Consider the following 15575-nt stretch of genomic DNA (forward strand, 5'->3'; position numbering starts at 1 on the left):
GGTAGAAACTTTCGGCAAGGTCTTTACTGGTTTATTTGGGTAGGAGATATTTTATTTTCTGGCCTGAATTCGATAAACAATTGCTTATATTCTGTTTCTCTTTGTGCATGTGGTTCTCACCCATTACTTATTTTTTTTAAAAAAGGGTTTTGTTTTGGTTTGGTTTGGTTTGGTTTTTTGGTTTTTTTTTTGTTTTTTTTTTTTTTGAGACAGAGTCTCACCCTGTCACCCAGGCTGGAGTGCAATGGCACGATCTTGGCTCACTGCAACCTCCACCTCCTGGGCAATTCTCCTGCCTCAGCCTCCCAAGTAGCTGGGATTGCAGGTGCCTGCCACCATGCCCAGCTAATTTTTGTATTTTTAGTAGAGACGGGGTTTCACCATGTTGGCCAGGCTGGTCTTGAATTCCCGACCTCGTGATCTGCCCACCTCAGCCTCCCAAAGTTTTTTTGTTTTTTTAAGATCACAACTGAATTTATTCAGAATGGCTCCACAGACATAACTCAAAACAGGGTATGTCATGATCTGTACTCTGTACAACTGAAAACAAGGTATTGCCTTTCAAAGCCCCAAATGTTAGACATCTTCCTAATGCTCTTAGGGGTTATGAAATGCGTTCTTTCTTTTTAGCAGATTTAAATATCTCGGTTGACTGCAGCTTCGATCATGGGATCTGTGACTGGAAACAGGATAGAGAAGATGATTTTGACTGGAATCCTGCTGATCGAGATAATGGTATTTATATTTGACAATTTCATGTTCTGCAATATGGTGAAGAGATAGAAGGCCCTCCGTGAGTGACAGGTTGTTATTCCCATTACTCATCAGAGCAGGGTTGTTTTTCATTTTTGGAAACTTTTAGACCTTCTGAGCTCTCCCTTGATAGATGACTAACTTGGTCCAGCATATATTCTCCTACTTAATCCCTCTCCCACACACCTGCCTACACAAAGGCTATGGGAGCAAACCTCTTCCATATTCACTCTCCTTTTGCTGAGAGAGAGATGTTGAGATTTGTATAAAGTTTGGGAGAGTTAGGGAAAAGGTAGAAAGAAGTGGTTTCTTCTTCCCAGTTTACCAGCCATGGCATCTCATAGTTTTTGTTTTGTTTTGTTTTCATGGGGGAAATAAATCTTGAAAGGAAATATGACCTCTATCTAAAACTGGTGTTTTAGTAGAGTGGCCCCTCAAAGCATGAAAACCATAATGAACATCAAGTCAATGACCTGAACTCCTGAACTGAGCTTTCCCTTCTGTTTGTTGCTTGAGGATTTCTTTCGAGCCACCTGTCCTTGAATTTTTCTCAATCTTATCTGTGAGCTGTGGATTTTCCACCCTTCCCATTGCCTACTTAAACACTATTGATGGACCCTAACTATCCCCTTAGTGTTTGCCTTGCAGATCCCATTTAGAGCACAGATTGAATCTCTGTCTCCCAAAGACTGACTATATAATTAAAGACAACTGTTACACCTTCAGGGACTCCAGTTACTTATCAATCAAATTATTTCTTTGGGGATGTATAGGCTCAGCCCTCAGTTGAAAGATCCTTCTTTTAGATCCTTCCTCTAGACTACTTCCCCAATATCTTTCCTTTCATGCCCTCACGTGCAATCAGAAAACCTAGATATCCTCTAACAAGAATTCCTTTTTGAACTTGGGGTTAGGGGAGAGGGGATACATCTCACACAGCAGTTGTGTGAATGGGACTTTTACTAAAGATTCAGTGTAAGCAAAGGGCAAATTTAACCAGGCTGAAAACACCATATCACTGGAAAAGCTATCTTGTTGATAACTAACCTGAGTTTCTCTTTTCTTCCATAATGGCATCTCTAAATTTATGTCTACCAGAGCTATATCGTATTGGGAGCCCATAGGTTATTCCAGGACCTCCACAGCTGATATAGGGTTATGTTAAGTCTTACGTTGAGTTTTCTGTCCATGGGAAGTTCCCTATTTACAAACACTCAATTCACAAATAACTCTAGGGTTTTCAGCTTCTGCATCATTCAAATCATACCCCCGCTCCTCCTGCACCTCCATTGGATCTCTAGGTGAGTTCTTCATTCCCTCTGTACAGCTAAATATGAAAAAATAACATGGCCAAGGCAGGAGGATTACTTGAGCCCAGGAGTTTGAGACCAGCCTGGGCAACATAGAGGGATACCGTCGCTACAAAAAATTGAAAAAATAGGCTGGGCGCGGTGGCTCATGTATGTAATCCCAGCACTTTGGGAGCACTTTGGGAGGCCAAGGCAGGTGGATTACCTGAGGTCAGGAGTTCAAGACCAGCCTGGCTAACATGGTGAAACCCTGTCTCTACTAAAAATACAAAAATTAGCCAGGCGTGGTGCTGAGTGCCTGTAATCCCAGCTACTCAGGAGGCTGAGGCAGGAGAATCGCTTGAACCCGGGAGACAGAGGTTGCAGTGAGCTGAGATTGCACCATTGCACTCCAGCCTGGGCAACAGAGCAAGACTCCATCTCCAAATAAATAAATAAATAATAAAAAATAAAAACCAAAAAAATGAAAAAGAAAAAATTAGCCAGGTGTGGCAGCATACACCTGTGATCCCAGCTACTCAGGAGGCTGAGGTGGAAGGATCACTTGGGCCCAGGCATTTGAGGCTATAATGAGCTATAATGGCACCCCTGCACTCTAGCCTGGGTGACAGAGTGAGACCCTACCTCAAAAAAAAAAAAAAAAAAAAGAAAGAAAAGAAAAAAAGAAAAGAAAGAAGAAAAAGAAAAGAAAAGAGACATGAATTAGTTAGCATTGTTAGAGGGATAAAACCACAAAGACAGCTCAAAGTGGGCTTTATCTGGGAGAGAAAGGGAAACCTGCCACAGTAGGTGACAGAAGAGAGAGCATAGCTGAAAGAGATGCCAGATAAAGTATAGGATGCCTATATTTCAGACAGACAATTAATACATTTTAGTATGTCTTGGACATGTAGTTTATCTGAAACTCAAACTCCACTGGGCATCCTGTATTTTTATTTGCTAAATCTGGATACCCTACTAGCTGGGGAAGAAGACCAGTTTCTGGATGCATTGAAAACTAAGGCAATGTCAGCCTGGGTCCTGCAAGTATCTCCGATTTGTAGTAGCAGAAGACTACCCATTCCCCAGTGTCTTCTTCCTGGCTTTCATAGAAATGTTTCCTTCTTATCAACTTTTTCAGACCCTACTCTTTGGGAGTTTTTGCCCAAGTTCATCAAAGCCACAACCTGAAGATTGGAGATGAGCAAAAGTCCACTACACCACAGGTTAAAAGATACTTAGAAGATTTGCAGGATTTGGAGGAGAGTGTTCCTGTCATCCTAAATCAGAAATTGGAGTGATATGTTACACATGGTAGTTGAGCTCCAAGAAACCACTAGTACAGGTGCAGATGTGTTTTGGATTAAACGCCACACTCTGGACCCACTTAAGGAGCTGATCATCTTACATGTCATTGACTCAGTGGGGAAATGCATTCTAAGTTTTAAGTCACCAATATGGAAATGAAATTATGGAACACAAGTTCTCCATCAACTGCAGATTACCTGCAGTGCTAAAGGATCATTTAATTAGATTCTTACCCCATATCTGCTACTACGAAGCTTTGTGAATGCAAAAAAATTCCTCGGTTTCTCTACCCATCAGTTTGCTTGACTATATAACAAAAGATATCAATTGTGTGATCCCTAAAATCCATTTTAGCATGAAACTTTTGTTCCTATGTTCAAAGTGAAGAGGACTTCAGCTTTCCCTATAGGAGACTGTTCACTTTTTATAGCTTTTTTATACATTAAAGCCAAACTCCTTACAATTGCCTCACTAATTGTGCATTTTTCCCCTTCTCTTAAAGCTATTGGCTACTATATGGCAGTTCCGGCCTTGGCAGGTCACAAGAAAGACATTGGCCGGTTGAAACTTCTCCTCCCTGACCTGCAGCCCCAAAGCAACTTCTGTTTGCTCTTTGGTTACCGGCTGGCCGGAGATAAAGTCGGAAAACTTCGAGTGTTTGTGAAAAACAGTAACAATGCCCTGGCATGGGAGGAGACCACGAGTGAGGATGAAAAGTGGAAGACAGGGAAAATTCAGTTGTATCAAGGAACTGATGCTACCAAAAGCGTAAGTGGGAAAAAAATGATTAAACTCAGTATTTGCATTCTTTTGCAATGATTTAACAAATGAAACAAAACATGTACTGAAGCATGTAGGCATTAGGGATACAACGATAAGACTTTTTCCCTACACTTAAAGAATACTTTCTGGAGCTGAATAGGCAAGGTGATTAATTGGCACAACTCATGGATACTTATCTGGCATATGCATATCACGTTCTATGGAAATAACCTGTTTGTCAGGCTCCTCTCACCAACATCCTTCCAAATCAGGCTATACATTCCATAGTATGTAAAAGAATGTCATGCTCATTCATTCTATGCCCAGAACTTACCACAATTAATGGCAGCTAGAAGGTGATTTTTTTTTAATGTTTTTTAAACTGAACTGAGAGAGTGGCTATTGTCAGGGTCCCCATGACCACCCTTAGGTTCAGTGATTCCCTAAAAGGACTCACACAGAAGTCAGAAAAGCTGTTATATTCACAAGTACAGTTTGTATAGATTAAAATCAGTAAAGGGAAAAGACACATAGGGTAGAATCCAGGAGAGACCAGGCAGGGGCTTGCGGTTTTTGTCTCCCAGTAGAGTCATATGGGCAGCTATTAATTCTCCCAGCAACAAGCATGATGACACTCACAAAGTATTGCCCACCAGGGAAGCTCACCCAAACTTTTGTGTCCAAGGATTTTGTTGGGGGTCAGTCTGCCCATGTGATCACCTGCGTAGCTGACTTTAGTTATCTAGTCTCCAGCCTCTCTAGTGGTCAAGTTGATACCATGTGACTCAAGGCACCCACCATAAGTCACATGGTTACCATAAACTATCTGGCATGGTCCAAGACCTCAGGTAAACAAAGGCATTCTTAATCAAAGAGGCTATTACAAGGGCTTAGAGGTTATCTCCTAAGAACCAGTCAAGGGCCAAACCTTTCTTTGGAATGTGTAGGGTTTGGACAACCCAGACCTACTGAGTTAATCTTTTATTGCACAGTGGGTTTAATAAAGGAAAAGGAAACAGAGTTTTAAGAGGAAGTTGGTCAAGTGGATGAAACCCTGAGAAAGAACAAACAGTATAAAAATGGCAAAGAGTCTATTGAGTTTGACCCATCAGGAGGTGGCTAGTGACCTTTGCAAGAGTTCTTTCTTTGGAGGGGAAGGGTCAATGGTCACACTTCAGAAAGATGAAAAGGGAAGGGATCAGAGCCTGGAGGCAGCTACTGTGGACGTTATAAAGAGTTTGGTCAACACTTTGGGAGGCCGAGGCAGGCAGATCACCTGAGGTTGGGAGTTCAAGACCAGCCTGACCAACATGGAGAAACCCTGTCTCTACTAAAAATACAAAATTAGCCAGGTGTGGTGGTGCATGCCTGTAATCCCAGCTACTCAGGAGGCCGAGTCAGGAGAATCACTTGAACCCAGGAGGCGGAGGTTGCAGTGAGCTGAGATCACGCCATTGCACTCCAGCCTTGGCAACAAGAGTGAAACCCCATCTCAAACAACAACAACAACAAACAAACAAACAAACAAATAAAAAGTTTGGTCAAGGTGGGAAGGAAAAAGGGTGAAAGCTAGAAAAAGGTACATGAAGCGGAGATAATAGGAAGAACAATTAGTAGATCCATGTATTAGGATTCCATTTATACTTTGCTTATAAAAGATGACTAATGCAAATTTAACATCTTTTCATTTACATGTCATACTTTAATTAAAGCAGAACATCTTATTTAAAATATATCATAAGACATGACTATAAATAAAAGTATATGTTGGGTACCAGTTAATGAATTTCCTAACCACTCTTCCCCTCTGTGGTAAAAGCAGCCAGTGCTTGTTTAGGAATGACACATGCATTAATTTGAGTTTATTCTTATAGCAATACATTTACAGCAATACAAATCCAATCCACGTGTTTTTCTTGTTGTGTTTGCGGCATGGTCTGGGGACTGTGGCACTGAGCCGTGCTATATATGGATTATATCCCCTGCTGGAGAATTGAAACATGCCTCTGCACAGCATTCATAATTACTTTCATGTTGACTGAATTCATGTGATGGAGAATATTTTTTATATAACATGGTAGCTTGCAGGGAAGGTATACTATCAAAACAGTGATTTTTTTTAAAATGCACATTTCTGTAGACATGCCCCCAAAGAGCCTGGCCAGCAATCACACTGGAACACAGCAGTGCTTTCATAAGAGGCATTCTCAGACCCAGGCATCTGTTCCCTGAATTCTTCAGTTCTAGGGGAAATCTTGATGGGGGGATATTGAAGGGTAAGGAAGCTGACTAATCCAGACTAAAGAATATATTCCAGTTTAGCAATGTCATATTGGCTGTGGACAGTTGTAACAGATGTGACTCTTGCTGCATAAACTTGGGCATACAAGGTAAGTCACATTGCTTTCTCGAAATCAAACTATTTCTGAATCCAAAACCCCATCCCATTAGGCTGGGGGGAAATTCAATCTTGGCTTTCCTCATTCAGGGTTGGGTTAGGGGCCCCCTCCCTAGAGTAGCCTGTGCTTTTGAAAGGCTAAAAGTGGTCCAGACATTAAGAAGGGGGCAGCACATCTTTACTTCATCATGAGGGCCATGGATACCCACATCTTCTGCACATATGTGGCCCTTGAAGTCACTCGTCTCTTCAACTTCCATGCCAGGCCCAGACACAGAAACCTTTACAGGGGTTGGAACCTTGTTGCTGAGAATCTAGCCTCAATGGGAACATCAGGCAACCATTTTCTGCCCACGGCTGTGCAGGGAGATGCAGTGGTGCAGCATCCTAGTCCTGGAGAATCTCATGGCTCCCCTGACCACTTCTCCTTTTAACTTTCTACCTTCAGCCACAGTCTCAGAAAGTTAAGCTTGTGGGTAACAAACGTCAGGAAAGGGACTGTCTTCCAGAAAAGTCTGCTTTTGATTGTTATATCCCAAATCTCCTTGATAAAAAAGAACATTAAAATCCTGCCTAATTTTGGGGGGAACAGAGGAGGTAAAAATATAGTGAAAAACACAAAATTAGTATGTCAATTAATTATCCTGACATTTATTTCTAGTTATCCAGGGGTTATCAGTCAGGGGTCTTAGTGTTGGAAAAGCCACCATATGCCAAGATATAGACATAGCCACCCTCATTATCCCACCCATTGCAGCTGCTGTGAGGGGTCTGCTGTTTGGCTTACCCCTACTTTTTAAAAAAAGTTCCTTTGGGCGCAAAAGGAACATTTTTCTGAAAGCAGTTCCCTCCTGAGACTAGAGGAAAAAGAAACTTCTTTACCCAGTTACGCTATCACTGGCTGCTTAGTAATAACTTGTTTCCAATAGTTCTCAAGAAAATGCACTCAGATTGAGAGCAAAAGAGAGCAGCCCAGGTAGTGAGCAGTCATAGACCCTTGTCATCTCCATTTGTTCCCTGAGGTTTCTCCTCTTTGGAGAACCGGAGAAAACTGGATACAGTGATGACAGCAAGCCTAAAGTTGCTTCATTTCTGAAAACTATTCTGTAATTCTTTATTAAGCAAAAAAGAGATGGTGCTGGGGATAGTGAATAATTGCATGATGGCATTGTGTGAGCATGATTCTTAAAGGATCTTTCTTTAAAATGCCGATTTATACAAGTTTGAATTTATATAAGTTTGAACTTAAAAAGTTTAGAAATGACTAAAGGAAATTACTTTATTGAAAATAAGTAAAGATTCATAATCATACTACAGTAACATGAGTGCTTTTATACTTCACATTTTACTTTGCACGTGAATGTATATTTTTATTTATCTGTAACTGCAGTATACGTAGGCTATTGTTGAATTTCGTTTTGATAGGCTATATGTGTGTGTTATTTTAAAGAATAACATGTTCCAAATTATTCTTTTCCCTCTAAAATATTTGTTCCAGGGTAACTTTAGTCATCTTTGAAACAGGATCATTTTGTTGTCCTCTAAATCTGCTTATTTCAGATACTGAGAATTGTAGAAACCCTATAGGCCTAGTCCCCTCTTTTTGGGAGGCGTGGGAGACATACTTCTCTTTAGAGTGAATGTTACTGGATAGGTGCTCCATAAATTGTAGCTATTATTATTTTCATAATTATTGAATTTAACAAATATTTCTAGTGTTTTATCTGATTATAAAATTAACATGAACTTTTTTTTTTTAATTACAATATTGAAGAAACTTACATTCATTCAGGCCAGGTGCAGTGGCTCATGCCTGTAATTCTAGCACTTTGGGAGGCCTAGGTGGGTGGGTCACTTGAGGAATTAGAGACCAGCTTGGCCAACATGGTGAAACCCTGGCTCTACTAAAAATTTTAAAAAATTAAAAATTAAAAGAATTAAAAATTTAAAAATTAAAAAAATTAGCCGGGTATGGTGGCACATGTCCATAATCCCAGCTACTCAGAGGTTGAGGCACAAGAATCACTTGAGCCTGGATGGCAGAGGTTGCAGTGAGCTGAGATTGTGCCACTGCACTCCAGCCTGGGTGACAGAGCAAGACTCTGTCTCCAAAAAAATATAAATATAAATATAAATAAATAAATAAAACCTTCATTCAGCAAATATTGATTTTAATTATATTTTTTGAAAACATGTTTGGATAAATGAATGAATATAGTCACTGTATATCCTTAATTTGGTAAATGAGTCCCCTGTAATTTTGTGTCCAATTTGAAGATGACTTTTTTTAGTATTTATCCTCTGTTCTCTCTATATCGAAATTTCTAAACTATAAAGAAGTTTGTTTCTCTTTTGATTAATAAATTTATTAGACAAAAGTGATTATAGCATATTATGAAATATTTTCAACACATGAAAACAACATTCCAGATAATCTCCAAATACATTAACCAATATTTTAAGAAAAATAATTACACTCTTGGCCGGGCGCGGTGGCTCACGCCTGTAATCCCAGCACTTTGGGAGGCCGAGACGGGCGGATCACGAGGTCAGGAGATCGAGACCATCCTGGCTAACACGGTGAAACCCCGTCTCTACTAAAAAATACAAAAAACTAGCTGGGCGAGGTGGCGGGCGCCTGTAGTCCCAGCTACTCGGGAGGCTGAGGCAGGAGAATGGCGTGAACCTGGGAGGCGGAGCTTGCAGTGAGCTGAGATCCGGCCACCGCACTCCAGCCTGGGTGACAGAGCGAGACTCCGTCTCAAAAAAAAAAAAAAAAAAGAAAAAGAAAAATAATTACACTCTTATAAACTACCAAAATCTAAATATATCAAAATAATTCCCTTTTGACTGTATAGTGTTTTTTTTTTGTTGTTGCTTTTTTTTTTGAGTCGGAGTCTCACTCTGTCGCCCAGGCTGGAGTGCAGTGGCGTGATCTTGGCTCACTGCAAGCTCTGCCTCCTGGGTTCATGCCATTCTCCTGCCTCAGCCTCCTGAGTAGCTGGGACTACAGGTGCCCGCCACCACACCCGGCTAATTTGTTTGTATTTTTAGTAGAGATGGGGTTTCTCCGTGTGTTAGCCAGGATGATCTCGATCTCCTGACCTCGTGATCTGCCCACCTCGGCCTCCCAAAGTGCTGGGATTACAGGCGTGAGCCACAATGCCCGGCCTTGACTATATAGTTTTTTATTAGATGTTCAAGGGGAATATTAAGTTTCTTCTAACTTGGTTTTTGTAAAGAAAACCATTTTTTAATTTTTGTTTTGCTTTTCTTTTAAATGGGAATTCCAAAATTTCCTTTTCCTCCCAGCTTTATAGGGTTTTTCAGAATCCATGTGGGCTTTGCTATGACCTTGTTTTCACCAAATGTAGTTCTCTCAGTGCAGACACCTGACATCTAAAAAATAATCTATTACTGTATATTCAATGTCGAAGCCGGTTTCTATGCAATAGGGACACAAGTTAATAGTTATTAAATAGCTTGATTATAACATCGTTTTGAACAGTTTGAAGTAATTTTTTTATTCTCTCTTCATTATTAGATCGTTTTTGAAGCAGAACGTGGCAAGGGCAAAACCGGTGAAATCGCAGTGGATGGCGTCTTGCTTGTTTCAGGCTTATGTCCAGATAGCCTTTTATCTGTGGATGACTGAATGTTACTGTCTTTATATTTGACTTTGTATGTCAGTTCCCTGGTTTTTTTAATATTGAATCATAGGACCTCTGGCATTTTAGAATTACTAGCTGAAAAATTATAATGTACCAACAGAAATATTATTATAAGATGCCTTTCTTGTATAAGATATGCCAATATTTGCTTTAAATATAGTATCACTGTATCTCCTCATTCATTTCTGAATCTTTCCATATTATATTATAAAATATGGAAATGTTAGTTTATCTCCCCTCCCCAGTATATCTGATTTGTATACGTAAGTTGATGAGCTTCTCTCTACAACATTTCTAGAAAACAGAAATAAAAGCACAGAGAAATGTTTAACTCTTTGACTCTTATGATACTTCTTGGAAACTATGACATCAAAGATAGACTTTTGCCTAAGTGGCTTAGCTGGATCTTTCATAGCCAAGCTTGTATATTTAAATTCTTTGTAATAATAATATCCAAATTATCATCTTGTGTCATGGTTTAATTTGTCTAAGTAAGAAAATATGTTTTTGATTCTGTGTTTACTTACGTAAATGATTATTTGCTTTTCTGAAAAATGTACTTTTTATTCTTTTCACTATTACTTCATATTCTTTAAAGGTGCTTTCTATTTTGGGAAAATATGACTGTTTTATTAGGCCTTATAACTACAAAGCAGATTCACATATATTGGGGTTTTTGTGTGTTTTTTATTTTTTAGAAATGAAGTCTTGCTATGTTGCCCAGTTTGGTCTTGAACTCCTGGCCTCAAGCGATCCTCCCATCTTAGCCTCCCAAAGTGCTAGGATTACATGAGTGAGCCGCCGCTCCCAGCCAGCATATATTGTTGAGCTCAAAGCCTCAGAGAACTACCTAAAACTAAATGAGCAGGTAGCAGGACTCAAAGAATCATGGATGACTTCTTTTTCTTACTCTTTTCTTCCAAATTCAGGAAGAGCTTTGTGTAGGAATCCTGAGTGTATTCCTCGAAGACAGTTTTATATTCTGTTTAAGATCCTGGGTTAGAAACAGGTCTAAGACACCCTCCAGACAGAAGGTTCTCCAGATATTTGCTCTCTTTTACCTAAAGCAATTAAGGCACTGACCCACGGAAGGAAAAAAAGAGAGGTGATCCACTTACTAATCTTTAAAATTTAATTTTAATATAAAATTAAAACCCCACTCTTGAAGGTTTTTGAATACTTAAACCCTAAGTAATTCTTCTTCAACAATGTTCTCTTTAATACAACCAACACACACAACCTTTTAAGATGGGGTGGGGACCACATTGTTTTTCCCTAGTGTGAGAGAATCTGGGCATACCAAATCTATATAGGACTATAACTGTATCTGTTAGGATAACTGCTAGTTACAGAAACCACAAAAATTGTGTTTCTGGTGAGACCAGATGAAAAACTGCCCAGCTAAGGCAAATCAGCCCACAGAATCCTAAGAGAGAATAAAAATAGTTATTTTAAGCCACTAAATTCTGGGATAGTTTGCTACACAGCAAAAGTTAACTGATACAGGTGATTTCTGATATTGTGGTAGAACTTGAAGAAGACCTCCTGTCTCTTCCATGACCAAGGACATTTGAGAGCATAATGTGGCTTAGAAGAAAGGACAATGGGGCCGGGTATGGTGGCTCACGCCTGTAATCCCAGCAACTCCCTTTGGGAGGAGGAGGTAGGTGGATCTCTTGAGCACAGGCGTTCGAGACCAGCCTGGGCAACAGGGCAAAACCCCATCTCTACCAAAACTAAACATATTAGCAGGGCATGGTGGTGTGCATCTGTAGTCCTAGCTACTCAGGAGGCTAAAGTGGGAGGATCACCTGAGCCTGGGAGGCTGAGGCTGCAGTGAGCTGTGATCACACCAGTGCACTCCAGCCTGGGCCACAGTGTGATACCCTGTCTCAAAAAGGAAAAAAAAGAAAGGACAATGGAGGGGAGAACTTACAATGAAAGACAGTGCCCCAGTGATTTAGGTTAAGGGAAGAAATGTTAAACCAGAAATGAAATAAGGAGACCTGGGAACTCTGCTACATATGGATAGAAAATCAGTGCACGAAGCTCAGTTAAGTTTCATGTTTCTCTAAAGTCTGCAGCAGAGACTCATGGTTGCCTACACAATATCCATTCTCATCTTTTTCCCTACCAATATGACCACATATAAACAGATTTTTAGCAGGGGGAGGTAGGCAATGTGATCAACTAATAGACTGCATTTCCCAGCCTCTCTTACAGATGAGGAGGCCCCTAAGATGGAAGCTGAAGTAATTCTTGGGGCTTTCAGGAAGGATCATTAAAGGGGGCTTACTGCTGACAGACCCCTCTTTGGGCATTTCCCCTCCTCCTTCCTGCTTGCAATGTGGCTGTAAAGGCATGAGCTCCATGAACCACTTTGTGATCAAGAGGGCAAGGCCCTCACCTTGTGAAGTACATAACTGAAGGAAGCCTGGGTCCCTGATGATTTTGTGGAGTCTCTACCCCTGTCCCAGACTGGTCACTGCTGGACATTTTCTTAAGTAAGAGAAAAGCCCTCTCTTGGCCTATCTAGGATTTCAAACAGCACAATGCAGACCCAAATGATCACTCTCCTGTGAGAGTCTTATGGACTAACTTCTTAGATCCTTAAATACCAACATATTGTTTTGAATTCCAGTCAATAGCCTATGGTGTGAGGCAGCTCTAGCCTGCACCAGCACTAAATCATACTTAGATTCCTTTGCAGAACTTGAGGTCAGCTAGTTCAGCCATGACTTCCGTATCTGTTGTCCCTGGCTACCACCCAACATGCAAACTCCCCCTCTTCTCACCCATCATTTCCCCCTCTCTCATCCCCACTCTGTTATGGGCTCACTCTACTTGGCACTTCTCCCCACTATTTCTTCCCCCATCATACATACTCCATTGTCTGGTAAACAAATCCCCCTCCATCTTAATTCATGCTTAAAGGTCTCTTCCTGCATTTCTCAAGCTTAGCTGAAACTGGGCTCTCTCCCAGGGACACCTCTCCCCCTTCAGCCTTATCAAATGAAAACCACTCATCTTCCCACAATCCACACATGGCAGGGTCTAAAGTTGAGGGTGGCATTCTCCTTACTCCACTCTTATTCACCACCTCTTATTTCTGTAATGTGAAAGCCACTGTTCCTTGGAGGTGCAGTTAAGTAGTTCTACAGCCTTCTGTACTGCCTAGCCATTGTCACTGACCAGCATGGCGATATCCATGCAAATACCCATCCAACATCCTAGCTTCACAGTCCTTTGACCTCATCTATCCCAGTTACCATCACCTCCTCCTCAGTCACTGCACCATGGCCACCCCTTGGACTTGATCATTGCCTCCGAACTCTTGAACTCCAACATCCTACTCTCTGGTCTCTCTGGTTTCCTCCTCATCCTACTCACCCTACACTTACTCTTTGGCCTTTTTGAGACCTCCATTCCCTTGATATCTCCATTTTCTTCCTATCTCTTGACCTCCTCTTGGCTTGACTTTCCTCTCTAATAAAACATAGCCTAGACTCTGAGGCCCATCATCTCTTCAAAGACACTCTTGTCAATGTCCCTCAAGTCCCAGGCTCATGTGTCTTCCACTGCCACCAGGAAGAGCCTCCAATCAACCCAACTGCCTTCTTTTCTCCATCGTGTCTCCAGGCTGCTAAGCATGGTTAGAGAAAGTTATACAACTGTGCAGGCTGAGCCTTCAACAAAACCATGATCTTCAACCTTCCACGAACCTATAGTTCTGCCCAAATTATTTACCACTGAGCAGTGCTTGGCTGTTTGCTTGTACACACTAAGTAACATTCACCAGGATGTCTCTATTGGGGAAACCCACCCCCAATACTTCAATGTAGGTTCTTTCTATTTTCCCTAAGTGTCGGCCAGTCTGAGAAATAAAGAGAAAGAGTACAAAGAGAGGAATTTTACAGCTTGGCCTCTGGGAGTGACATCACATATTGGTAGGACCATGATGCCCACCTGAGCTGCAAAACCAGCAAGTTTTTATTAAGGATTTCAAAAGGGGAGGGAGTGTATGAATAGGGAGTAGGTCACAAAGATCACATGCTTTAAAGGGCAAAAGGGAGAACAAAGATCACATGCTTCTGAGGAAACAGGGCAAGGACAAAAGCAAAGATCACAAGGAAAAGGGCAAAATTAGAATTACTGATGAGGGTCTATGTTCAGCTGTGCACGTATGGTCTTGCTAAACATCTTAAACAACAGAAAACAGGGTTTGAGAGCAGAGAACTGGTCTGACCTCATATTTACCAGTGCAGGATTTTTTCCCCACCCTAATAATCCTGAGGGTACTGCAGGAGACCAGGGTGTATTTCAGTCCATATCTCAACCACATAAGATAGACACTCCCAGAGCAGCCATTTATAGACCTCCCCCCAGGAATGCATTCCTTTTCCAAGGTCTTAATTATTAATATTCCTTGCTAGGAAAAGAATTCAGCGATATCTTCCCTACTTGCACGTCCATTTATAGGCTCTCTGTAAGAAGAAAAATATGGCTCTATTCTGCCTGACCCCGCAGGCAGTCAAACCTTATGGTTGTCTTCCCTTGTTCCCTAAAATCACTGTTATTCTGTTCTTTTTCAAGGTGCACTGATTTCATATTATTCAAACACACATGTTTTACAACCAATTTGTACAATAGTGGTCCTGAGGTGACGTACATCCTCAGCTTATGAAGATAACAGGATTAAGAGATTAAGACAGACGTAAGAAATTATAAGAGTATTATTAGGGAAGTGATAAATGTCCATGAAATCTTCACAATTTATGTTCCTCTGCCGTGGCTCCAGCCAGTCCCTCCGTTCAGGGTCCCTGACTTCCCACAACATGTTTTCACATCCTTCAGCCCCATAAGTTAATATTAACTACTGAAATAACGATGACATGAACCCCCATTTTTGCCTGCTAAGGCTGAATGTCATTCTGACTAAAGCTCTGATTTGAGGATTTTGAGACCACATTTGGGCCTTTATCACAGCAAGGAGGGGTACTGAATGACACTGTTTGGAGTTCCCAAAGGCAAGGAGGTAAGCAACTGTCAGCAGATGTGACCTGTGTGGCATGATCTTCTCCCTGTTCTATAGCTGTGTCACTCACTCCCTCTGCAGGAATGAAGCAAACTGGGAGAAAAGGCCTGCCTGTCTCCGGCTGGGTAGTCCTTGGCCTGTGAGGATCCTCTTCTAATAATTCACAAAGGGGTGGCTGTGTCCAGCCACATGACCAAGGAGAAGGGCTACTACTCCCTCCTCAAAACACTGCCTCCACTCTTCTCCAGACTGAAGGCTGACCCTAACCAAGGAAATGATCCAAAACTGTCCAGAATGGGGGGCCCTGGAGAGGAGTTGTACCTTTAGTTAGGTAACTCACTCCTAGAACAAAGAACCCT

At 41.3% G+C, this 15575-nt stretch overlaps 1 protein-coding gene across 3 annotated transcripts in view; it reads left to right on the forward strand.

The window, feature by feature from the left end:
* Positions 1 to 10512, forward strand: part of EGFL6 (EGF like domain multiple 6) — a 64828-nt gene extending 54316 nt beyond the window's left edge. For 2 of the 3 annotated variants that reach the window (XM_015126983.3, XM_028841961.2), the window contains 3 exons: positions 631 to 735; positions 3853 to 4118; positions 10055 to 10512. In XM_015126983.3, the coding sequence (XP_014982469.2) occupies positions 631 to 735; positions 3853 to 4118; positions 10055 to 10165 (482 nt within the window). In that variant the 3' untranslated portion in view covers positions 10166 to 10512. The remainder of the gene's footprint in view (positions 1 to 630; positions 736 to 3852; positions 4119 to 10054) is intronic. The other variant, XM_015126984.3, reaches the window with a different exon arrangement.
* The last annotated feature ends 5063 nt before the right edge of the window (positions 10513 to 15575 follow it).

This window comes from Macaca mulatta, chromosome X (genome assembly GCF_049350105.2).
Source record: "Macaca mulatta isolate MMU2019108-1 chromosome X, T2T-MMU8v2.0, whole genome shotgun sequence".
Lineage (NCBI taxonomy): Eukaryota > Metazoa > Chordata > Mammalia > Primates > Cercopithecidae > Macaca > Macaca mulatta.